Source organism: Vulpes lagopus, chromosome 23 (assembly GCF_018345385.1).
Source record: "Vulpes lagopus strain Blue_001 chromosome 23, ASM1834538v1, whole genome shotgun sequence".
NCBI classification, from domain to species: Eukaryota; Metazoa; Chordata; class Mammalia; order Carnivora; family Canidae; genus Vulpes; species Vulpes lagopus.
The window spans coordinates 9582157-9609217 of record NC_054846.1 but is presented as its reverse complement, the minus strand read 5'-3'; the positions used below and the strand labels follow the sequence as shown (position 1 = coordinate 9609217).

The 27061-nt window shown below is 35.3% G+C and overlaps 1 protein-coding gene across 3 annotated transcripts in view; it reads left to right on the top strand.

Moving 5' to 3' along the window:
- Nucleotides 1–27061, top strand: part of GRIA2 (glutamate ionotropic receptor AMPA type subunit 2) — a 152486-nt gene that overhangs the window by 57522 nt on the left and 67903 nt on the right. For all 3 annotated transcript variants that reach the window (XM_041737789.1, XM_041737788.1, XM_041737790.1), the window contains exon 3: nt 17872–18111. In XM_041737789.1, coding sequence (XP_041593723.1) covers nt 17872–18111 — 240 coding nt within the window. The remainder of the gene's footprint in view (nt 1–17871; nt 18112–27061) is intronic.

Here is a 27061-nt window from a genome sequence, read left to right as displayed (position 1 = left end):
CGTGACTAAGTTCCTATATATTTATCTTCACTTAGTTTGTTACCTCAAGGTCATTTTCTTGTGACTTGTTAGCAGAAAAATTATAGTAAAGATAGAATATACAAATTATAAATATCTATAAATAAAATTTCTAGCTGCGTTATTTAACCTATTTGGATGTCTTTCATAGGGTAACATGCAAGTACACGCACACACTCTAGAGGTCCATACATTGAGAATATATATTAGTGAAATAAGTCAATCGGAGAAGGACAAACATTATATGTTCTCATTCATTTGGGGAATATAAATAATAGTGAAAGGGAATAGAAGGGAAGGGAGAAGAAATGGCTAGGAAATATCAGAAAGGGAAACAGAACATAAAGACTCCTAACTCTGAGAAACGAACTAGGGGTGGTGGAAGGGGAGGAGGGCGGGGGGTGGGGGTGAATGGGTGACGGGCACTGAGGGGGGCACTTGATGGGATGAGCACTGGGTGTTATTCTGTATGTTGGCAAATTGAACACCAATAAAAAATAAATTTATTATTTTTTAAAAAAAGGCTGGAGAGATAATTTTCCTTAATACCTGTTTGACTTAAGATATCTATCACCACATCATTACTTTGGAATTCATTTTCTCATCTATTGTAGTATGTTTCCCTGTTTTTCTTGTGTTACATTTCTAGTTAGTTCCAGACTATCTGGGTTCAAATTCTAGCTCTACTTTAACTAACTGCGTGAGCTTGGGAAACAGTCTCTCTGTATGCCAGTTTTTGGGCGGATTAAATGACTTGCTATATGTAAGGCCTAAGAAGAGTTTCTGGCACATAATATTTTATCTAAGTGTTGGTTATTACTTCAAAGAATAATGGTCATGTAGAGATCAGTCTCATTGTACCCATTTCCAAGGCTTTTTTGTTTGTTTGTTTGTTTGTTTTTATTGCAGTCCAGTAAAGCATGGGTTCTGGTTCTACAATGATACAACAGTAATATACACCATAGTATAACAATTTACTCAAAGGGAAATTTTATGTTATAAAAAAAACCCACTATATAACTTCACAAATAATTTGGTAAAGTCCTGTCAAATTGCATTTGTTCTAGTGTTGCTGAAAATTCTTTGAGAGCATAAAATATGCTGCATAAAAGAAAATTATACTCAAAAAAAGAGAAAAGAAAGTTATACTCACCCACACACATATATAGGTCTCTCCCTTCCTCATTAATATTTTTGGGCACTTTGCAAGATTAGTGTTCCTAAAAGTACATCCTTGGCTGGTTACACTACTGCTGTCTACTATGTTACCCTGGAAGGAGCAGACCAGCCATTTAGTGCATATATTAATCCAGAAATTATGCCTTAGTCTTCCACACTTCCATGCTAAGACTTACTTTATATTGTTCCCATTAATAAAAGATTCATTGTTATCCTTGCTGGGTATGACCAGAACATTATTCTTAACATTTAAAAAAATCAGAAAAGACTTTTTGATTCTTTAAAACATTATTTTAGAAGTTAAGGTCCTCCCCACATGGTTTGTTTTCACAGCAGAATTTGTTAGGGACCTGGCAACTATCTAGGGCCTCTGAGAAAGGCAGGCAACCAAACCAAGGGGTTCGGACTCCAGTATAGATTTTTGTTTCTGGTTTATGTTTTGCCATTTGCATTTCATTTAGCCACCTTAAAATTGTCAAATCTCCCATTTACTCTGATTTATGTACAAAATTACATGTGCTCTCTAGAACAAGGCATCCATTCATTGAGATATCTTTGAAATGATGGCTTTAACTGAATTCATATGTGCCTGTTTTCAGTAATCCTATGCAGCTGAAATCACGTTAAGTATAAGATATATATATAATATTTATATTTTTCCTTGCAATTGGCTGTCTTCTACCCATTTCTATTTTTCCGGCTTTGTTTTCAGAGAAATTAGTTATTACAATAGTAATTTACACTGAACTTTTGTGCTGTCTTTCCTGAATGCCTCTTTTTCAGCTGCTCATTCATTGTCCACTTGCTTTCATCACCCTGAATAGTTTTTCTCTATCTTCTGGCTCTTACTAATGGAGTATTATTGCTTGGTTAATTAACTTTTCCTTTGCCTTGTTGCACCTATGGTATGCTGGGAGTAGGGTATGAATAATTTTGGAATCATATTGATAATGACTAAATATTGATTTATATAACTTGTGTTATGTTTTCTCCCATATTTTTTCATTCTGTGTGGACTGCATAGTAAACTGAGTGGAAAGTTGGAAGAATTATTCATACAATATGTGGGCTTTTAAAAGCCAGTGTAGTACGGGAAAGAAAGAATTATGAATTGTATAAAAGAATTGAATTTTATACATTGATCAAGTGTATCAGATGATTATTCAAATTGCCACTCGATTTTCATGGCATGGAAACCAGATAATGGTGTATACTTTTCAATTTATTATTAATTTTAGACATGTAACAGAAATACAAAAATAAGGAGAAATGATATCTCATGGTAGAATGGTCCAAAGGTGAGTTGGCCAATATTCTTACAAAAATAATGACTTTCTACATAGAAAAATCTTAGAGAATCAACCCCAAATTTCATAGAACTGATAAAAGAGTTCAATAATATCATTAGTTATAAAAGTGTATTTTTTTGAAATTTAAATTCCAGTTAGTTAACCTACAGTATAATATTAGTTTCAGGTATAGTGATTCTTCACTTACATACAATACTCAGTGCTCATCACAACAAGTGCCCCCCTTAATACCCATCATCTATTTCACCTATCCCCCTTTCACCATGGGTAGAAGAAATAAATAAACATTTTTCCAAAGAAGACATACAGATGACCAGCAGACATATGAAAAGATGCTCAACATCACTCATCATCAGGGAAATAAAAGTATTTTAAAGCAGATAGCTTTCTTATCTAGTGGCAATATCTAATATAGAAATATAAAGAAAAAAATTCTGACAACAATGGTAATAAAGCTACAAAGTATCTAGGGATAAACTTAGAAGTATGCAAGGTGTGAATAAAAATTCATAAACCATAAACCAGTTCTGTCAATACATATTGGCTATCTAGCTAATGATGTTGTAAATGTTAATCTCTGCCAATTAATGTGTTTCGATCCAACCCTAACCAAAATCTGGAAGAGAGAAATGTAAATCAGTAGGTAGGAAAGCTTTGCAAAATTACACTGAAAGCTATTGGAAATGATTATTTTTAAAAGGAGGAATAAATAAAATACTTGTTTCCTTCTTGAGATATAGACCTAAGCGCAAAAGAGAACTTGGATATGATAAAGGTACCATTTTAAAATTGAGAGGAAATCAGGGCATCTGGGTGGCTCTGTGGTTGAGCCTGAGCCTTTGGCTCAGGTTGTAATCCCAGGGTCCTAGGATTTAGTCCGGCATCAGACTTCCTGCAGGGAACCTGCTTCTCCCTCTGCCTATGTCTCTGCCTCTCTGTCTGCGTATGTCTATCATAAATAAATAAATTAAATATTTTTAAAAATTAAAAAATAAGTAAAATAAAATAAAATTGAGGGGGAAATCAATAAAATTAAATTAAAGGAATTGGAATACTGAATATCCATGTAGAAACAAAGTCAGTCTACTTTGCATAACATCCAAATGTTAGTATTAAGAGAATTAGTTATGACAACAATAATCATTAAATCAAACATAATTTAAAAAAAAAAAAAAACTTAGGATGGATATCCTTATTACACTAGACACAAAATCTAGGCATTGTCAAGGAAAAGACTGAATATTTGGTTATAAATATCATTATTTTAAAAAATATTTTATTTATTTATTTGATAGAGAAAGAGAAAGAGTGCACTCAAGAGTTGGGAAAGTGACAAAGGGGAAGGGAAATGATCCCAAGCAGACTCCACACTCAGCATGGAGTCCTACGCAGGGCCCAGTCTCATGATCTCATGACCCTGATCTCATGACCTGAGCTGAAACCGAGTCAGCAGCTTAATTGGTTGAGCCACCCAGGCACCCCAACAAGTATCATTATAAACAAAATACAAGACCAAAGGGAAAGAGAAAAAATACGATCTTTACATATAAAGACAATTAAATGTATCAAAATTTAGGCAGTAACCTGATAGTAAAAAAAATATGCAAAATATAGGAATAGACCATTAAAAGTTAAATATATAAAAATAGGTGCACTTTCTCATTAATGATGGAAATCCACATTTTTCTGTTTACCAGAGGGGTGTGAAGAGATTCATACAAACACACACAGCTAGCTGGTCAGTGGCAAAATCTGGACTGGGACCCGTTTCAAGACCTGTCCTTCCATTGCTTTTCTCATGACATCACAGCTACCTTGCAATTACAATGCTGTCAATGTCTAGCTTTTTCTTTAATGGTTTAAAGGCAAGATCTGGAGTCCCAACTGCTTGGATTTGACTCTGACTGTATCATTTTCTAGAGATATTACCTCAGAAAATCATCTTTTTTTCAAGTTTTTTAAATCTGTAAAATGTATAATATCAGGTCCCATGTATATATGAGTTTTAAAAGAATCATACTTGAAAAACTCTTCTATCACAAGGGTACAAAACCTAAATTGTCATTTTAATTTTTTTTATAAGATTTTATTTATTCATTCATGAAAGACACACAGAGAGAGAGGCAGAGACATAGGCAGAGGGAGAAGCAGGCTCCATGCAGGGAGCCCGATGTGGGACTTGATCCCTGGACTCCGGGATCATGCCCTGAACCGAAGGCAAATGCTCAACCACTGAGCCACCCAGGCATCCCTAAATTGTCATTTTTAAAACAGCATAGAATTGCTATTGTCACATGGTAGATTGGAAATTTTTTTTTTTTTTTTTTTAATTTATGATAGTCACAGAGAGATAGAGAGAGAGGCAGAGACACAGGCAGAGGGAGAAGCAGGCTCCATGCACCGGGAGCCTGATGTGGGATTCGATCCGGGGTCTCCAGGATCGCGCCCTGGGCCAAAGGCAGGCGCCAAACCGCTGCGCCACCCAGGGATCCCCTAGATTGGAAAAAATTAAACGGGTAAGAACTATTGGCTGTTGATGAAGAACACCAAAAAATAAGAATTTCTTTTTTTTTTTTTTTTTGTTTATGGGATGTGAACTGGTACACTGTATTTAGGTGATGATTTGATGGCATTGATAACATTTTATTCAGCATAATGTTCAAGCAATTCCATTGTCTTATCTTTTTTTATTGAATAATAGTTGACACATGGTATCCCATTAGTTTCAGGTGTCCAACTTAGTGACTTGATGAGTTTATGTGTTAGGCTATGCTTACCACCAGCGTAGCTACCATCGGTCACCATGCAACACTAATATGACACCTTTGGCTATATTCCTTATGATATGCCTTACATTGCCATGACTTTTTCTTTCATAGCTGGAAGCCTGTGTCTCTTTCTCTCCTTTACCCATTTTGCCCACCTCTTACTCCCTTCACTCTGGCAACCATCAGTTTGTTCCCTGTATTCATATGGCTGATTCTACTTTTGGTTTATTTATTCATGTTTTACTTTTTTGACTTTCCACATATACGTGAAATCATAGGGTATTTGTCTTTCTCTGACTTATTTCAGTTAGTTTAATGCCCTCTAGGTCCATGCATGTTGTCACAAATAGCAAGATCTCATAATTTTTTATGATGAGTAAAATTCCATTGTGTATGTGTATAAGTGGTTGTGTTTGTGTGTGTGCCACATCTTTATCCATTCATCTATTAATAGACACTTGGATTATTTTAATATTTTGGCCATAAATAATGGTTATAAAGTATATAAGTGATATAAATAATGTAATAAACATAGGGGTGTGTATATCTTTTTGAATTAGTATTTCCATTTTGGGGGTAAATACCCAGTAGTAGAATAACTGTATCATTTGGTATATCTATTTTTAATTTTTTGAGGAACTTTGTACTATTTTCCATGTGGCTCCACCACCAATTTACATTCTCACAAGGGCTCCTTTTTCTCTGCATTTTCGATAGCACTTTTTTCTTATCTTTTTGATGCTAGCCATTCTGACAGGTATAAGGGTTATCTTATTGTGGCTTTGATTTGCATTTCCCAGATGATTAGCGATGTTAAGGATCTTTCCATATATCTGCTGGCCGTCTGTAAGTCTTCTTTGGAAAAGTTCCCTCAGGTCCTCTGCACATTTATAATTGGATTATTGAGTTTGTTTTTTGGGTTTTTTGTTTTGTTTCATTTTGTTTTGTTTTGTTTTTGTTTTTTTGGTGTGGAGCCATATAAGTTCTTTTTGTATGTTGTATTTTGTATTATATCATCAGATATATCATTTGCAAATACCTTCTCCTATTCAGTAGGTTGCCATTTCATTTTGTTGATTGTTTTCTTCGCTGTGCAGAAGCTCTTTATTTTGGTGTGGTTCTGATAGCTTATTTTTGTCTTTGTTTTGCTTGCCTGAAGAGGCATATTTAGAAAAATGTTGCTAAGTCCAATGTCAGAGAAATTAATGCCTATGTTTTCTTGTAGGATATTTATGATTTCTTGTCTCACATTTAGGTCTTTAATCCATTTTGAGCGATTTTTGTGTATGGTGTAAGAAAGAGATCCATTTTCATTCTTTTGCATGTAGCTGACCAATTTTCCCAGCACCATTTATTGAAGAGACTGCCTTTTCCTTTGTATATTCTTGCATCCTTTGTTATAGATTAATTGACCATGCAAGTGTTGGTTTATTCACAGGCTCTCTATTCTGTTCCATTGATCTATGGATCTATGGATCTATGGATCTATTTTGTGCCAGTGCCATACTTTTTTGATTATTACAGCTTTGTAGTATATCTTACCACCTTTAGCTTTGTTATACTTTCTCAGGATTACTTTGGCTATTCAGAGTTGAATAGCCAATACACATTTTAGTATTATTTGTTCTAGTTCACTGAAAAAATGCTGTTGGCAATGCCATTTTTAATCATCTGTCCTGCAAACATGTTAGCACGGGTGCACAAAGATGAAGATGCAGAAGTGGTTGCTGCTGCCTTGCTTGTGGTAGCAAAAATTCCTGACAATCTAAATATCCTAGTTAGGGTGATGAAATTATGATGTACCCAAACCAGGGAAAACTAGGGAATAGTTTAAAAGAATGAACTAAGTCTGTATCAGCATGGTAATTTCTTTATTAAATGTCAGAGTGAGTTATGGGACTATTCTGTGCTCTCATTAATTAAAAACATAACAATCAGAAACAAACGAACAAAATCAACTCTAACTAGAACCGCAGCTGTGGAAGTATACATGCCAAATGGTTGTTAATAGGAGTTGCTTCTGGGAAAAGTAGGGAGTAAAGGGGAATTACAGCCTTTTAATGAGTATACTTGTTTAAATTTGGTAAGAGTTTATTCCTATTATTTCTGAGTTATAAATGTTTTATTTATGTTATTAAGATAAATTAAGGGCCAAAACATAAATAAATTACTGATATTTTCTTGGGGAAACTCTTTTCACACCGTTAGTTCTGTACTTGCCCCTCTTACTGAAGTGGGTATAACAATGAAGCAAAACCTCTGGACAATGTTCGAGCAAAGCACCATGTTCCATTAACAAACATTAGGGCATCAGAACCAATGCATCAAGTGTGAATGAGTCTATTGTGCTAAAGTTAATTCCTCCAGTTACTTAGCAATTTAGGAATGTAGGCTAATGGCCCAGAGCATTTCTTAGTACATTTACATAATTGCTTGTTATATGATATTCAAAAAATTTTTCTTCGTTTAATAAACCTTTATGAGTTAACATATAAATGCTGAGGCATATAAGTAGAAACCCTCTCACTTGCCAACAAATGGATGAGCAAGAGAGTCCTGTGAGAGCTTCAGAAACACTTTGAACCATCCAAAAGAAAGAGAGTTATCAGATCTAATTTGAGAGCATCCAGACAAGGAAAACAATAAAGTTCTATCTTTTCCTTTTTTTGGATCTCACCTAAAAGAAAATCCTTTTAAGTAGTAAAGCCTTCTAGTTATTTGAAAATTTTTTAAAATTAAAAAAAAAAAAAAGACATCGCAAAAGCTGAAATTTTTTTTTTGTACTGAAATATCGTTAAATCTATATTTGGCAAAAGCATAGTCCTTCAATTTTATACATTATAATTACAAAAAATAAGAGACGTGACATTTCTGTGGCATCAAGACCAAGAGTGGCGGGATCCCTGGGTGGCGCAGCGGTTTGGCGCCTGCCTTTGACTCAGGGCGCGATCCTGGAGACCGGGGATCGAATCCCACGTCAGGCTCCCGGTGCATGGAGCCTGTTTCTCACTCTGCCTGTGTCTCTGCCTCTCTCTCTCTCTCTCTGTGACTGTCATAAATAAATTAAAAAAAATTATAAAAAAAAAAAAAAAAAGACCAAGAGTGGCTATGGAGCCTCGGGTATCTCTGGTAGGCAAAAGGTAGAGATAGATGTGAAGTAGAAAAGCAAAAAATTGAAGGAAGAAACAGGATAAATGGAAAGGAGAAGAAAAATAAAAAGAAGGAAGAATAAAAAGAAAACTAATAAAACTTGCAGAGAATAGTAGAATTTAATCTGCAAAAAATTATCATATCTCACATTCAGTTTTATAGGAGCTAAGTTTGCGATGAATAATAAATATGCACTACCTGACATTTTGTATAATTTTTCTCTTTGATGTTTGGCCATACAGGCCCAAGTTTGAGCTCAATGGGACCTCTGAGGGCACTGAGACCTTTGAAGCTGCAATTTGCCAGAAGCATACAGCTGGCTGTGTCACAAGTGGGATTAGATGCCAGGCCTCGAGACATTCAGCCTGGCATTCTTTATCCACAACATTCAAATCACATCAGGTCATGCAGTGCCCAGAATTTACATAGAGCATAAGCTGAGCAAGAATTTGCAGAGAGTAGAACTCTGCGAATTTATGAGGAGGAAATACATGTCCAAGGAATGAAGAATGGGTCTATCTTTTGTGAAATAGCATCTTCTATAAACAGAGGTAATTCTCTTTCGTTTATGTGTCCAAAACCCATCATTAAAATTCACATGAGAGTTATTGCCTATTACTGCCAGTACTACCATTGCTTGCTATCCCCAATGATGAATGAAGCCAGAATAAATGTTATTGATTTTCTAAAGCTGCATATAATATGGGCAACAGCAATAAACTTATGACATTTCACCTCACTCAGCAAACATAACAGGAAGGTCAGGAAGGATAAATGTTTGTTAGAGGGAAAGAAAAAAAATCTATTATTACAGCTTCATAGTCTTCTACTACTGAGTGATGATGCTGCATCACATTTAATATTTATATGAAAAATGGGATCACAATATATGCAAAAGAGAAGGAATTTATCATAGTAAAGGTTTGTGGCAGGGCTATAGGAAAAATCATCAGTGAGGCAATTTATAGAAAATGTCATTGTGGTGTCTGTGTATTATTCTTCACATTTTCTTTAAATCATTTAGTGTTGTATTCGATAGCTATATAGTGAATGTCTTCACTGGGAATTGTGCTGGTGTCTGAGGAGCAGGAGCAGGAGTAAATGCTTTTGAAGAGATGAGAGTTTTGTCAGAGGTGCTAACTGCCAGCACCAGAGTGGGAGATCCTTCCTGTCCATTGACAGTAAAAGAAGGTGCCCACATAGATTTGTGAAATTTAAAATAATCTCATTAGTGAAAAGTATATAGTTTTACTCCACCTCATTGTGAGAATAGACTATTGTATTTACTTAGATTTTCCACGAAGAAAGGAAACTGTAGTTTTGTTTTGTTTTTTAACATGGAAAGCTAATGTCCATGTGCCATCTGTTACAATTACCTTTTTTGAAGGAATACTTGTTGTTTATGATAAGTTTCCAAGCATGAAGAACTCCATCGAATTATATAAAGAAGACATTTGAGACTGTGAGAACACCTGAGGGCATTTTCACGTGCAAAATGTATTATTGGACGTATGTCCAAGACAAAGAAGTTCGCCTCGTTCATTTAGCTGTCCAAGTGCATCCTGCACCATTTATTTTTTAAGATTAGTGACTTCACCTCTCTGTGCAAATACTCCAGTATCAAATATATTTTAAACGCTTAAAATAATAAAATTTCACAGATGTTCCAAGAATTATCTTCTTATACTAATGATCATGGTGTTTGTATGTTTACCTATTGTGAGAATTAAGAGACAAAGTTTCATGGGTAATTTTACATGAACACCAGTTAGTTTGCAGTATTATAGTGAAGGATGAAAAATACTGTCTTGACATGATTACCCCAGTACCAATGGAAATGAAATTTCATCATAGGAAGCTCTTTTATATCTTCGTTATCCATTTGGTTCAGATCACGTATTTGTCCAACAAGTATTAATGATGGACTTGTGAAAATTCCTGAATTGTGTATTGCAGAGACTACAAAATCCCTATGGTTGAATTTCTGTGATTAACACAGTTATTTCATGATTTATATTTTCCCCAGCATTTCTCTCTATATTATCTAACTTAAACTTTAAACCATTCCTTCAATTTAGGCAGGAGAGGAATTAATTCTCCTCACTCAGTAGACTAGGAAATAAGCTCAGATTCAATGATTCCTCCTACCAGAAGACCCCAGGATGAAACTGGACTTCCAGTTCAGGTATTCTTATTTTGCTTTCACACTGAACCTTGCTCTCAAGGAGATTAAAATCACCCTTCCCCACTGACCCCCCCCCAACAAGCTCACTCAAACATATTGTACTTCATACTGTACCTCCCATGAGAAAGGGGTTCATAATCGGGAAAATAATAATTCAATTGATGGTAAACAGGACAGTCTTCATGGAAGAATTGGTGTTTTATTACATGATATTTAACAAATACCTGCTATATGCCAAGTATGTGAGATAAACAGCACTTCATTCTCTGCTTTCAGTGAGCTCAGAGTTCAAGGGCAAAGCCAGACAATTATAACTCAGGCTAACATGCAGAAATGCAGATTGCTTTAGAACCCCATGTAAGAGAGGCATGTAACTCAGGCCACACAGCGCAGCTAACATCTGACTACTATTATGTATGTTATTCTCTAAGTAATAGGGGGACATCGATGGATTTTAAGCAAGAGAATTTTTTTGTGCCACGATAAGGAAGAGATTTATTTTAAAGGGGACTATTTGGGTAGTTATTGCAGGTATCCAATCAATAAGTGTTTGGGGACCATATCTATGAAGGCAAAGATGGGGGGCTGGAGAGGGCAGATTTGAGAAGTCAAAGGGGCAGTATTGATGACAGTTTGTATGCTGGGGATTAAGGAAAGGAAGAAGTCCGGAGTGAGCCTCACATTCGGAAAAGATGGGTTTTATATTAATACATGAACACTTGCTTTATGGAATTGGTGAATTTTACACTAAAGAAAGAGGACAAGTAAAATCCTGGTGCATGATTAATAAATAGTCAATATTAACATTGATTAGAACATGGAATATGTAGGGAGGTCACAAGAGATTTATATGGAGCTTCCTAGTTGTCAGTACTGTTGCAGCTAATTTTTTCTTTTCTTTTTTTATAAGATTTTATTTATTTATTTGAGAGAAAGAGAGCACAAATGTGGGGGTAGAGGTGCAGAGGGAGAGGGAGAAGCAGACTCCCCGCTGAGCACAGTCCAACATGGGGTTCTATCCCAGGACCCTGAGATCATGACAAGAGCCAAAGGCAGATGCTCAACTGACTGAGCCACTCAGGTACCCCTCATATTTTCTTTAATTCTAATTCATCTCATAGGTGGATGGGTATGTAACATTATTATCCTCTGTTACAAATGACCAAACTTAAACAGGGTGAAATAAAGTAACTTGTCCATCCAAGTCCAACTAAATAATAGCAACACCTGCTTCTGGTGTTCAGAATCCCTGGTTCTCAGGGTTAGCCTGTACAATTGCTAGATCTAAGGTCAGAACTCCAAGGTCCTTGACTAGAGAATAATAACTTCTCTGTGGTATTTAATATTTGATATTGAAGTTATTGGCTTTTAGACAGTGTAAAACAGTGTTAAATATTTTATGTATTTTTTTCTTTTTTGTCTTAATTTTAGAAAACTCACACGCAGTCTTTCTTGAAAGAATTAAACATTTTAATTAAAAATTATACCAGCAAGGAAATAAATATGAAATGATCTTTAAAATATGTCTTCAACATTAATCGTATGCAATGTATGTATTCAGTATATTTGCTGCATAATAAAATGCAGTGGACTTACAGTACATATTTTCTCAGGAATTAAGCCGGTAAAAGGAGACAACTCTGGTGGTTGTTCAGTTTGGGAACCATTGTACCAAAAGTTGAATTTGACCTTATTAAAAGGGATGAGATCACTAAGATATGTAAAGAAAGAAGACAAACAATTGGAAGACAGATCCGTGGAGAATTCCTTTTATGTAGTATGCCTTAGGACGACTAATATAACAAAAGTATGAATTGAAGGAGAGAGGAGGTTGGGACAGTTCTGGTTGGCAAAACGAAGGAGAATGAAAATGAAGGTGCAGATACAAGAGACGCATAAGAAGTATAGTATATGAGCTTCACCGAAGTAGGGACCCAGCCTATCATACTTAATGTTGTTTCCCTAACACCTAGGACAGTACATAATCAGTTCTCAAAAATACTTGGTTAATGTGGAATGAATGAAGTAGAATAAAACAGAGACGGTTATAAGTGTTACAAAGAGGACAAAGAGGAGTAATGCATTAATTATTCTGAAATATGGAAGACCAATGGTTACAAGAGTTAGGGTGCCATGAGCAGAAAGGGAAAAAATGATCAACACAAACTCATGTTTTGTAGGATAAAATTTCCAGGATTTCTTCCTCCTGTTTTTATGGATATAGCTGAATGATAGGGAATTAAACATTTTTCCAGTGGGTGATATTGGAGGATGAGAAATTGGAGCTAAGGTAGCAATTCCAGCTAACGTGGACAGTATCTTTCCTGTTTGTTTTGGCAGTTTCTAAGCCTAACATATGCTTATCACATCAAATGTTCACAGCAAGAGTTTGTTCAGTAAGTAAATAGACAAAGGGAGACAAGTGAGATGCCAATGAAGTTTTGGGAAGCATGCATAAAAAGTTGAATTTGACCTTGTTAAAAGGAATGTGACCACTAAGAGATAAGATGTAAAAAGAGAAGAAAAGACAATCGGAAGACAGATCCTTGGAGAATGCCTTTTTAATTTGGGATGTTAAAAAAAAAAAAAAGATGAGAGTGAAAGATAATTGGAGGGAGAGTACCAAGATGGTATGATTTTACATTGGCAGCATTGTGGAGAAGGGATTGGAAGAGAACAAGCCTAATAGCAGGAGAGAGAGAGAGAGACAGAGAGAGAGAGAGAGAGAGAAAGAGAGAGAGAGAGAGAGGAGATCAAGCAGCAGGTTTTTGATTAATAAATTCAGAGAGGCTAAGAAAGCTTGATCTGAGAAAAGGATGATTGGATTTAGTGATGAAGAGATCTCACTGACAAATGATAGGGAAATTTCAATAGAAAATCGGGGTCAAAGTTTGCAAGGGGTTAATGTCAGAAGTTTAGTGAAGAGGGAAGAGATATTTTCAGTGGGCTCCAGATTTTGAAGTCAGGATTGCTTGGTGATGCAGCTTTTATCAGACTTTGCACAAGCTGCAAAGGGGCTCTCACCATTCCTGCTTATGAAGCAGCCTGTGCTGTTTCGTTGAAGTGAATGGCAATTTAGTATTAAATAAACGTAAAACAAAAATAAATCATGTCCTGTTCTTTTTTTGCCTTTCTACTAAATAACCATGCAAGGTTCTCCAGACTGTATCAAGTATGCTACATTAGCAGCACCAATGAGCAGAATGACCCCAGAGAAAAAGATGAGAGGTGGATGCACTATCAGCATTGTTATTGGCTTATATCATCTGGGCTTGTAATAAAAAGTGGAATAATCAGCAAGTTACTTACACCCAGGAGATGATCATTTCTGCTGTTTGACCTAAAGTGTCTTTTAAAAGGACTTCCCTTTGCTGAGTTTCTTGAAGTTAATATTAAATATTTTATTAAAATAGGATTCAGTAAGAGCATCTTTACCTTTGCAATCAGTTTTGAGTCTTAAGACATGAATGCAATTCTAATATTCATGAGCATCATCATTCAGAAAGTTATAATAGTGTTTCATAAGGCAATTGTATGGGCCATAGACTTAGAATTGAAATTTGATCCTTTTTCTTCCTTCCTTTGCCTCCAGAGATGACGTAGGAAAAGAATGAATATATGTAGAGGGTGTGTTATTGCCTAAGTAATTTTGGAAAGCTATCATTGGAATTATTTCCACCCCTCATGACACATTATTTGGTTATTCTCAGTGATAGTAAATCTTCTCTTTGAAGATGATATAAGTTAGGGAAATGGCTTTAAGGTTTGGAGGGATAGCTGGGAAAGAAGTTGAGCTCACAATGAGCAATTTAATTTCTAATGGAGTGAGGAGTAATTCTGAAACAATCCACCTAAGATTCTTATGTATTGTGTCAATTGGGGCATGTATCTATGGTATATTGGGGAAAGCATTAGTGTTGGCATGTAAAAATATCTGTGTATTTTGGGGATGGAATGTTAGAAGTGTAGCACTAAGGTTTTTTATTTTTGTTTTTTGTGCTTTTTTTTTTTTTGCTTTTTGTTTTGTTTTTTTATCTTGAGGTGATCACTGCAAACTGGATAAACAAAATACCTCAGTTCAGGTCAGCATTCTGACTGATTCCTGGTTGTAAATCTCAATGATATTCTTACCGTGCTTGGGGACAGGGACAGTGATTGACCCAAGATAAAGAGAAGGAGATGAGCAAATGTTGACCAAATGACTGTTAATTGTATGTGCAGAAAGGGACATTAAGAGAGAAATATCTAGGGAAAAAAGGAGATATAGACAAATAGACAATTGAATATATGCCATGAAGAGGAAAAAGGAAGAAGGAAGAAGGTTTGGAAAGACCAGAGATATTCAGGAAAGAAAGACCATGGTTACAAAATTATGCCCATTGGGGAATTACCAGAATTGCCTGGAAAAAAAGTGCCTTTTGAATCAGGTGAATTGTAATTTCTTGTGAAGTTTTGTACAGCTTGTGCCTGTTGTTGGGCCGAAGCCAAGTGTTTCCAGATGGCCACAATAGCCAGGAGGCCCCTTGACAACTCACTTCAGAGTCTAAAACAAATGGAAAATGAGAGGTATGGCTCCTTATTCAGATTGTCTATGCATTCAAACAGGACCGTCCTTCATTAAGCATTTTGCTGATGTTGTGGCTGCTGTTCCCATCACAGAAGCCATTTCACTTAAGATGAGAAGAAGAGATCTCATTAATAAATCATATCACCTGATATTCCTATACTGTTTAGGTGATATGCCAATGCTTCATGGGAAATGAAATAAAATAGACCCGGAGAGAATTCTATAGCAATTTCCCCTTCACATGTGTAATATGGAATCATCATAATATGAACAAACTTAAGATTTAAGATGTACATGTCAGTACACATATATCCATGTATAAAATAAAAAAAATTACCCCAGAATTTGCCTAGAAGAGTTTTAACAATGAAAGGGTTTTTGTGTGTGTGTGTTTAATTTTTTTTTTTTTACTTCTATGAAGAATGAGCCCAGTCAAACACATTGATATTTTCAACTTCTGTACTCAGACAAGGACAAAATGTGAACATGAATAAAGGGCGGAAATCTCATCTCTATTTTATGTTAAAGTTTGAAATAAATGTAAAGGAATACATTCAGTTGTTTCCTGAGATATATGAGACTACTCCACAGAAGATGGGTAATACAAGAGGAGATGCCAATTGATATATTACACAGATAAAACCTAGAGATCCTAGAAAACTTATATTAGAAAGACAGAAGTGAGTTGAAGATTAGTAAATATTTAAAGGAAAATCAGAACATTTGATAAATAAAAGGCACTCAAAGAAATAGCCCATCTTGCTTCCCTTTCCTTTCATATCATTTAATACTTGCTGAAAACTATTGCCTATTATTTATTGATTGTCTGGAATTGGTTATTAGAATTTGTATGTATTGTAGCAATGCTCATATTCATGAAGGAAATCTATTTTTCTACAGATATTCTATTTTTGTAAAGGAAACAAAATAAGTTTGCATTGGTTTTATCCTTTAAATGGGATTAATTAATTTGAAAGGATGCTTGGTATTATGCTCTGGGTTGTTAGATTATGTTACTGGATTGCTCATTTCATTTCCTCGGATTGAAATGACTCTGGAGATTTAAAAACACATCAGCTATTTAATCATTTAAAGCTATGTGGTTGACCTGAATTGGTAATCTTCAGCATTGTGGTATGGGTGGTTTCAGACATGGTTTCAGACATTTCAGAAGAATCAATCTTGGACAAGGTCACACTGACTTCTCAGATATTTTCAGATTTGTGTTTCAAAAAATTATTTTTGGCTATATTGTAGAGAATCGAATGGAAAGAGAATATTGGATGAAGGAAGAAAGTTGGGCAGGTATCACAATAATCCAAGTGAGAATAGGAGTATTATCCATTAGTAAAAAACCTGGTCTTCAAATCCGGATGCCTAGGTTTGAAGACGGGATCTTTTACTTGTGCAAACTTGGGCAAATCACTTAATCTGGTGTTTCAATTTTCCTATCAAAATTCATATTTGGCAATAATAAGAGTTCCTGCCTCAAGAATTTTCATGAGAAATAAATGAGTTTACATACCATCGATCATGCCAGGCACAAGGCGAGTACAAAATAACTATGGACTGTTAATGAACTCAGATAATTGGGATGGAGATACAAATAAATGGACCACATTTGAGTATATTTAGGTATTAGAATAAACAATAATTAATGATAGTCTGACTATGAGGAAGGGGTAGGAGAAGGTATTATCATGGGCCATTTACTGAAATAAAACTATTAGATGGTAAGGGAATGTGGAGTGAAGGGGACTTTTAAATAAAATATTATATTTTTTAAAGAATTATGGTCCTAAGTCAGAATATTTTGGTAATATTCTTTGTTTTGTATGGGGTAGAACATATGAGTAAGGGAAGTCCATGAGAAAAATTAAAATTAGGAGTTCTGAACTCCATTTAATTGCTACTTGACTGAGAGGCCCAAGGTTAGAGATCTCTTTCTGGTGCTATGTCTCTTTGGGTATGATGTGAGTCTTGCATCTAAGTTTTTCTTAAAAAACTTGTGGTCAGCATTAGAATTCTTCATAAGCACTCTGACCTTCTAGTATGGCATCATGGACACAATAAATCCTTTTAAAGACTCAGATATTAGAGAGAATGAGATATTATGAATATGTATAAATGCCAGGTAACTTTAATTTGTTCTTCTTAAAACTAATGATTGCTACTTACACTTTTTTTAAAAGATAAATTATTTGAGAGAGAAAGAAAAAAAAACAGTGTATGCATGCAAGTGGGGGGGAAGGGGCAGAGGGAAGAGGGGAGGCGCAGCTCTTTAAGCTGACTCTCCATTGAGCATGGAGCCCACACTGGAGCTTCATCTCATGACCTCAGCCGGAACCAAGAGTCAGATGCTCAATGCTCAATGAAATTGAGCCACCCAGGCACCTCTACACTTTTTTTCAATATGGTTGTCCTAAAATAGATTTCCACTTACATGGTTTGTTAAAAAATAATGCATCTGTTTTCTTGTAGTCAAGATTGCTATTTAATGCTCTGTAGTTCTTTGAATTCCTCAAAGAGAGTCCTACATAAATAAGTGCCCGTACATCGGATGGATCATTGATATGAACTTTATATTTTTTCAATTTATTTTATATTTCATATAAAAGGGCATTAAGTTTTAAGCAAATCTGTGTAATTGTATGTCAGTTTCAATGATTTATCCTTTCTATTTTTCCTATTCAGTCTGCTCCCAGTTTTCAAGAGGAGTCTATGCTATTTTTGGATTTTATGACAAGAAGTCTGTAAATACCATAACATCATTTTGTGGAACGCTCCATGTCTCCTTCATCACTCCCAGCTTCCCAACAGATGGCACACATCCATTTGTCATTCAGATGAGACCCGACCTCAAAGGAGCACTTCTTAGCCTGATTGAATACTATCAATGGGACAAGTTTGCATATCTCTATGACAGTGACAGAGGTAAGTGACAATATCCCTCTGCCTTTGTAATGGGTCAGATTCAATGCCTACACTTGATACTTATGTGTGATGTTATGGAGTTACACAGTATGTTGAAGTCCAAGGGTCACTTGACTTTTTTTTTCTTTTCTTTCTTTCTTTCTTTCTTTCTTTTTTTCTGTGTAAATGAATAATGCAATTTTAAAATAGGAAATAGAATTTTTTTAAAAAGTTGTGAACGTTCAAAGATATAGACTCTGTCAACCCAGTGCCCAAGTGTTCAGTTGTAATGTAAATAGCATTTGCTGACATCAGCAGCTAAGACCCTACGGTGACTACATTACTAGTTGAAGGTCCGTGAAGTGGCTGCCTTGAAAATTGATTTAAGTAAAATGTGAATAAATATACAAATAAGAACTTCTAGAGAAATGTGTAGTGATTAAATATTTTCATATGCAAACGCTTTATGAGGCAAGTATGATCATTATTAACCTTGCTTGAAAATGACATCCCTGAATCTCAAAGAAGTTAAAGGATTGATCATGATCCCCTTGAACAGCTGGTACAGTTCGACCCAGTTCTTCTGACACCAGAGTCACGCTTTTTTATAATTCTAGGTTTATGATGAGATGCTTTGATTAGCATACTAATTGGATAAAATCTTGGCTCATTATACTGAAATTATATTTTCAGGGGGAGTTGCTTCCTTCATGTTTCCCGTATCTCTTTTGCGAAGTTTGGTGTTAACAAACCTGCTTGAAGTATGTCATAGAATCCCAGCTGTTCTTTTTTAATTTTGTTTATTTATTTATTTATTTATTTATTTATTTATCTATCTATTTATTTATTTGTGTATAGTTGACACACAATGTTACATTTGTTCCAGGTGTACAACATAGTGTTTCAACAACTCTGTACATTATGCTTTGCTCACCACAATTGTAGCTCCACCTGTCACCATACATTATTACAGTACCCCTGACTACATTCTTTATGCTGTGCCTTTTATTCCCATGACTTCTTCATTCCATACCTGGAAGCCCATATCTCCCATTCCCCTTTACCCATTTTGCCTGACCTACACCCCCCTCTTCCTCTGGCAGCTATCAGTTTTCTTCTCTATATTCTGTTTTCTGTATTTTACAGTTTGTTCTCTGTATTTATAGGTCTGGTTCTGCTTTTTTTTTTTTAATAGATTCTGATTCTGTTTCTTTGTTTATTCATTTGTTTTGTTTTTTAGATTCCTTATATGTGTGAAATCGTGGTATTTTTCTTTCTCTCTCTATCTCACTTAGCATAATACTGCCTAGATCCATCCATGTTGTAAAAAATGGTAGGATCTCATCCTTTTTTATGGGTGAGTGATATTCCGTTGTGTATATATCACATCTTACTTACCCATTCATCTATTAGTCAAGACTTGGGCTATTTCTATATCTTGGCTATTGTAAATAATGCTGCAATAAACATAGGGGTGCATGTATCTTTTCAAATTGGTGTTTTCATTTTCTTTGGAATCTTGGCTGTTCTTAACTATTCCTGGCTCTGTGATTTGGCTTCAGGGGGTCTGTGTATTTACTAAATTTATACGAAGATTTTGTGCACACATTTGCACATGTATTTTTCTAAAGACAGTCTCCATAACCAAACTCAAAAGGGTTAAAAACCACTATTGTAAGGGTACCTAAGTGCCAAACTGGGCTTCCTTCAGCAGCTTACTTCCTGGAATATTGAAAGGTTCAAATGAAAGCCAAAGCCTGTTTCGACCAAGATAGGGCACCTTGTTAACCCACAAGGGCAGACAAGAAGAGAGCGAGCCGTCAATCAATTCTTCATTGATTAGTTTGTAATCATTTGCTGCAGCAGTCGCATCTGGAGTGCTCAAGCGAGGTGTCTGATTCTCTGCCCTGTCCCCCTAGTCCCGGGGAGGAGAACACTCTGTGGAAAAGCCTGTCAGCACTCTACAGGCTGAAGAAAGCTGCTATGTCAACAACTTGTCCTCGCTGTTTTGAGAAGGGAGAGCATTGCTATACCTATGAGAAATGAAACACTACAACAGAAACTATCATTTCGGGAAAATAGAAATTGCAATGTGCTGAATGATTCCAAAGCACACTTACTAATGTGATTAAAGGGCTTACTGGGATCCCTGGGTGGCGCAGCGGTTTGGCGCCTGCCTTTGGCCCAGGGCGCGATCCTGGAGACCTGGGATCGAATCCCACGTCAGGCTCCCGGTGCATGGAGCCTGCTTCTCCCTCTGCCTGTGTCTCTGCCTCTCTCTCTCTCTCTGTGACTATCATAAATAAATAAAAATTAAAAAAAAAAAGGGCTTACAAAACGGAGCTTATTCATTGACTTTCCTCTTGCTGTCTCCCAACTCTTTAGCACTCTGTTACATTAATAAAACTAGCCTGCAATCTGTGAGTATTCCTGACGCCTCTTTTCCCCCCTCCATCCTGCTGCTGTGATTTCTGCCATCAAAATGTATTTTATCTCTGACATTCTTTGTTGTTGCTCTAGGCCCAGCCACCACCACGTTTTCCTTCTCTTGTCTCTCCATTTCCACACGTGTTTCTTTTTAATCCATTTTCCACCAAGTAGCTGCCATATGAAAATGCTCTTCGATGCTTTTCTGACCTTATCATTCTTTTGCTTAAAACACTTCTCATTAAAATGAAGATGAAATTGGGAATTCTTACCATGGCTCTAAGGTCTGATTCCTGCCAATTTATACTACAGTCTTGCTCAGTCACTAAGCTAAATTCATCTAACTAATCTTCTTTCACTGTCTCCAGATGCACCAAACCAAACCCTTTCACCTCAAATCTCTGCACATGCCTCTAGTTCTTTCTCTTCCTTCTTGCTTTAGCTCAGAGAGCATTTCCACAGAGCTGCCTTTCATACTGATATTCTCTCTTAGATAAGTCCTCTCTTTTCCTATACAGTACTTATCACAATTTATAATTAATAGTAGTATCCATTCGTCTACTCAAGAACTGCTATTGAGCTCCTGCTGTGTTCCAGGGACTATTTTAGTCACACAGGCCAAGCATTATGTCTTTTATTTGTGCTCTGGATGTAAGCCCCAAAAAGGGAATGTCCTGGCGTACCCCCTTACACTGGGTGTCCAGTTCCTAACTATACACACAGTGCTTAAGGTAATGCTGGAACAGAGCTCATATTCAATAAATTGTATTACTAGGTGAATGAGTTAAGCCTCTGTATATTTTAAGTTTGAGATAATATGAGATCCTGAATCTTGCTGGCTAAACTAAAGGGTCAGAAGATGAATTCTCTTTCCTGTTTGACAAGGTTGAAGGTGGCATTTTTACTTAGGGGCATGCTTCACCCTCACTGTGACTCCCTCTAGGTGAACACCAACTTTTGAGAAAATTCATATAGGCAACAGCTGCCATAAATAGAAGAAGAGAAACTCTAGTATTTGAAGGAGATACTGAAGAAAGAAAAGCTCTGAGATATGATCAGGTTAAGATGGATGAGTGTATGTCCTTGTGAAAAGAACATGAAATATTTTGAAGTGATTTTATTGGATTCATTTTATCAATTGATTTGATTTGATTGAAGTAATTTATTGGATTGATTTTATACTTTGGAAATATGAAATGAAATTGAAGTGATGAGATAATTTCCACTCATGAAATTGTACAAATTGATTTAAGTTCATCTTTTGAGAGAAGGCTATTCGAGGTATGATATTCAGTATTATATAATAGAGCCATAAATGGCCTTACGGACACATTTTCAAGGTATTATTAAATAGCTACTCCTATTTTAATATGCACAGTGTTATACTGGATCTGAAACTATTTTCAAAGGTATGTAAGACTCAAAATATTAGCAAAGGACTTGATCTTTATATAGTGTTTGCTTGGGATCAAGGAAGTAGGATTTTTGCTATCCAATTTTTTTTCTTATTAGTGTCTTAATTTTTATAGCTTTTGCATCTTATTTAATTTAAAAAATTTATTGGTGTATTCATCGTGTGACTGGGTTTCTTTCCTTAGGTCATTAACTCATCTCTGGTTCATTTCAAGAAAGTTCCTCCTTATTTCGTGTTATGTGATGAAGAGCATGCATCTTTGTTCCCTTTGTCTATGCTTTGTCCCTTTGTGCATGCTTTAAAAATAGATTCCATGATTTCATCTCTCAGTTTATCCCAAATGCTTCAATTTCAAACAATTTGGTCCTGCCCTTGATATGGCACTCTCTCTACTTCCTGGATTTAATAGGGTTTTTTTTCAATCTTTTAAAAAATTATTTTAATTCCAGTTAGTTGACATACAGTTATATTAGTTTCAGATGTACAATACAGTGATTCAGCACCTCCGTACATCACCCTGTGCTCATCATGACAAGTGCATGTCTTCATCCCCATGACCTATTTCACCCATTCTGCGCCCCGCCAACCTCCTCTCTGGTAGCCATCTGTTTGTTCTCTGTTGAGAGTCTGGTTAACTCTAGTTAAGGTCTGATTCTTTCTGTCTCTCTCTCTCTCTCTCTCTCTCTTACATTTTTCCCTTGCTGTTTTGTTTTGTTTTCGTAAGTTCCACATGTGAGTGAAATCATATGGTATTTGTCTTTCTCAGACTGACTAATTTGGCTTAGTATTATATTCTCCAGCTCCATCCATGTTGTTGCAAATGGCAGTCTTTCATTCTTTGTGTATTTATACACCACATCTTCTTTATACATTCATCTATCAGTGGACACTGGGGCTGCTTCCATGTCTTGACTATTGTAAATAATACTGCCATAAATGTAAGGGTGCAAGTAGCTCTTTGAATTAGTGTTTTGGGGGCACCTCAGTGGCTCAGTGGCTTAAGCATCTGCCTTTGACTCAGTCATGACTAAGGGTTCTGGAATGGAGCTTTGCATCGAGAGGAGGTGGGTCAGCTTCTCTCTCTCCCTCTGCCTGTTGCTCTGATTACTTGTGCTCATTCTCTCTGTCAAATAAATAAGTGAAATTTTTAAAAAAGAACTTGTGTTATTGTATTACTTGGGTAAATATCCAGCAGTGCTATTGCTAGATCATAGGTAGCTCTATTTTTAACTTTTTTAGGAATCTTTATCAAGTTTTCCACAGTGGCTACACCACTGTATTCCCACAGTTCATAAGGGTTCCTTTTTTGCCACACCTTTCCCAACATCTGTTGTTTCTTGTGTTGTTGATTTTAGCCATTCTGACAGGTATAAGGTGATAGCTCATTGTAGTTTTGATTTGCATTTCCCTGATGATCAGTGATGATGAAGATCTTGTCATGTGTCTGTTGTTCATCTATATGTGTTCTTTGGAGGAATATCTATTCATATCTTCTGCCCATTTTTAATCAGATTGTTTTTTGGGTGTTGAGTTTTTATATATTTTAGATACTAATCTTTTATCAGATATATCATTGGCAAATATCTTCTCTCATTCTGTAAGTTGCCTTTTAATTTTATTGATTGTTTACTTCATTGTGCAGAAGCTTTTAATTTTGAGATAGTCCCAAGACTCCAGTACAATATTGGATAAAAGTGAGAGTGGACATACTTGTCTCAGTTTTTCCCCATTAAGGAGAATGTTAGCTGTGGGTTTTTTGGTAGATGGCCTTTATTATGCTGAGATGTGTTTCCTCTAAACCTACTTTGTTAGAGTTTTTATCATGAATGGATATTGTACTTTGTCAAAAGGTTTTTCTGCATATATTGAAATGATCAAATGATTTTTATTCTTTCTCCTAACGATGTGATGTATTATATTGATTGATTTGTGAATATTGAACCACTCTTGCAACTCAAGAATAAATCCCACTTGATGGTGGTGAGTCATTTTTTTAAATGTATTATTGAATTCAGTTTGGTAGCATTTTATTGAGAATTTTTGCATCTATGCTTATCAGGAATATCATCCTGTAGTTCTCTTTTTTTAGTGGTGTCTTTATCCGGTTTTGGTATCAGGGTAATTCTGGCCTTGTAGAATGAAGTTGGAAGCTTTCCTTCCTTTTCTATATTTTGAAATAGCTGTAGAAGACTGTTATTAACTTTTCTTTAAATTTTTGGTAGATTTCATCTGTGAAGCCGTGTGGTCCTGGACTTTCATTTCTTGGGAGTTTCTTGATTACTGACTCAATTTCTTCGCTGGTTATCAGTGTGTTCAAATTTTCGATTTCTTCCTGTTTCAGTTTTGGTAGTTTATATGTTTCTAGGAATTTATCTATTTCTTCTCGGCTGTCCAATTTGTTGGTATACAGGGTTTTTTAAAAAAGTAATAAAATTTACTGAGATTTTAGAATTAAGTAACATATTGTTAAATTTTAATTTCTAAATATATTAATTGATGTTCTTTTGAGCAGCATGGGGCCAAAGCTTAAAAATGGCTCATTAACATTCTGCCCCAAATATGAGCTTGATGAAAAAAAATTAACATGCTTTTTTTTTATTGCACTGCTCCTAAGTAGGACTGCCATTTAAACCTTTCCTGCTTTCCCACAACCTATCAAAATGCTGAGCAACAAGTCCAGGAGTCCACATTCCAGTTATAAACACGGGAGGACATAGATACATCTTGGTCTTTGTAGAGATCATATTTGCCTGTTTCAAGTTTACCCATAAGAGGAGTGCTGAAAATGTTCATTTGGTGCCTGTGATGTTTTAGGACTGCTGGTGTCTCCTCTATATCCAAGCCATGTTGCAGCAGCCTGCCACTCCTTGATGACCCAGTGCTCTTCCTAAAAAGTGTATATTATTACTTCATAGACAGTAGGTAGTGAGATCTTTAGTACATTTGTAAATAGAGAGTAAAGAGCTTACCTATGTTAACACATTAAATATAGTTTTATCTATTAAATTTGAGCCAAGACTTTAATCAAAATGTTTCTTATTTATTGGTTCAATGTTAATAAGACAAGACAACACATTTCTATAGACAGTAAGTTAAACCAGAACTAATAAAAAAAATAAAAATAAAAATAAATAAAATAAAATAAAATAAACCAGAACTAATGCTTAATATCTTTATGTCTTGATTTTAGTTTTGAACCATAATGTTTGTTCCCTGAAGGGAAGATACCTTGATTCTAGTTCCAAGAATAATTCATGTGTAAATAAGAATGCTTCCAAATTATAAATTTCTTTTCAGATGTTCCTGAGAAAGTCAAAGAGGAAACTATATATTAATCTAATCTGGCCTAGACATGTTGCCATGATTTAGTGATCATAAATATTAATTTCTGTGCCTGAAAGATGAATAAGGGCAGTGAATTTTAAATGAAATGAAGAAAATATTTTTAAGAACAAAGAAATGTTTTGAATGAAATATACCTGTTTGCAGTAACCATTTTTAATTCTACCCACTAATACACAAACTAAAACACTTAGACTTTACCTATCTTTAGGCTGATGGCTTTTCTATAACTCTTTCATAGTATTATTAACACTAGCTCACGATTAAATTGTGAAGTACATAATACTTTGGAAGAGTTTTAGGGTGATTGTCAGCTCACAAATAGGTTATACAACTATAACTAGTCTTGCAACAATCAGGCACTTGAAGAGGTAATGTAATCCAACAAAACATAGTCCAGCTATTCTTTATTTTAGTCAAAAGCCTGAGAATTTATAGAGTTTAGTAGAATCTTGTAATATCCTTTTTTTTTCTCTTGTAATATTCTTGAGGTGCTTTAGAAAGTAATTTAAATATGTGGATTAGGAGAATTGTTAATTTTCTGGATTTTTTTTCCCATTTGTAGATGAATGACTGTGTATCTCAAGTTTTCTTTGTTCTGAGTAGTTCAGTAAGAAGAAATCAGTCTCTGCTATAATTCAGATACCTTATATAGTATAGATACTAGAGTAGAATAATTATTAGTTACTAATAACTTTATTTTTTTTAAGATTTTATTTATTCATGAGAGACACAGAGAGAGAGAGTCAGAGACATAGGCAGAGGGAGAAGCAGGCTCCCTGCAAGGAGCCCAATGTGGGATTTGATCCCGGATCCCGAGATCATGCCCTGAGCTTAAGGCAGATGCTCAACCACTTAGCCACGCAGACATCCCTAGCTACTAATAACTTTAAGTAAACTAATGTTTATATAGAATTCCCATTGTTCATACAAGTTTATAGTCTGATTAAGGTTGGAGTTATTTATGAAGATCTTTTATGCCAGTTTGTGTGGAAGAGAAAGAGTAATTATCTCAAGTAATACTTTTTCCCCTAATTAGAATGTGGTACCAAGAGACCAAGAGCATGAATTTGTGTTAGGTTTGAAGTGGTTAATTTCATAACATGTGTTTTCACTAATTTTCAAATTTTAAATCATCTGTTAATTGTAAAGTAATCAGAATCAATACAAAACTCTTAGATGTGGGGAAGACACAAATCAAGTTGAGAGACTAAGAGGTCAGTTACTATTACTGAAAAAACAAATCTAAAAATATGGATCACTAAACATGGGACAGCAATCTCTTTAAATCATGAGTCAGACCATGTTATGGATTGTGAGTTACTTCTGGCTGTCCCTAGGAGATGATTTAATATTATTCATTGTCTTCTGATGGCACTAAATTAATCAAGTTTGATATTGCACCACTTGAGCTACTTAGCTTCTTAATGGATGTAATGTTTTTAGGCTTCATAGGTTACAAAATATTAATTCTGAGAGTTTTAATAACAGAATATCCATACGAACTGTACTTATTTTTGACACAGAGAATAAATGAGATGAAAACTCAACCGTTTCTTCAAACGCATTCTTATTAATATCATCTTCATTTTCTTTAACAAGATAAACTGCCAGTAAATGTTAGGTATAGGAATATCACTTGATGAAACCCACTTACAAATCCTTATTTATATTGAAAATTTCTTGTAATATATGTTGAAAGATGAGATAGAATATCAAATACATCACCACTTGAAATTTTAGTATATGGTAAACTTCATGATTAAATAAGAACAAAAAATGATTTAT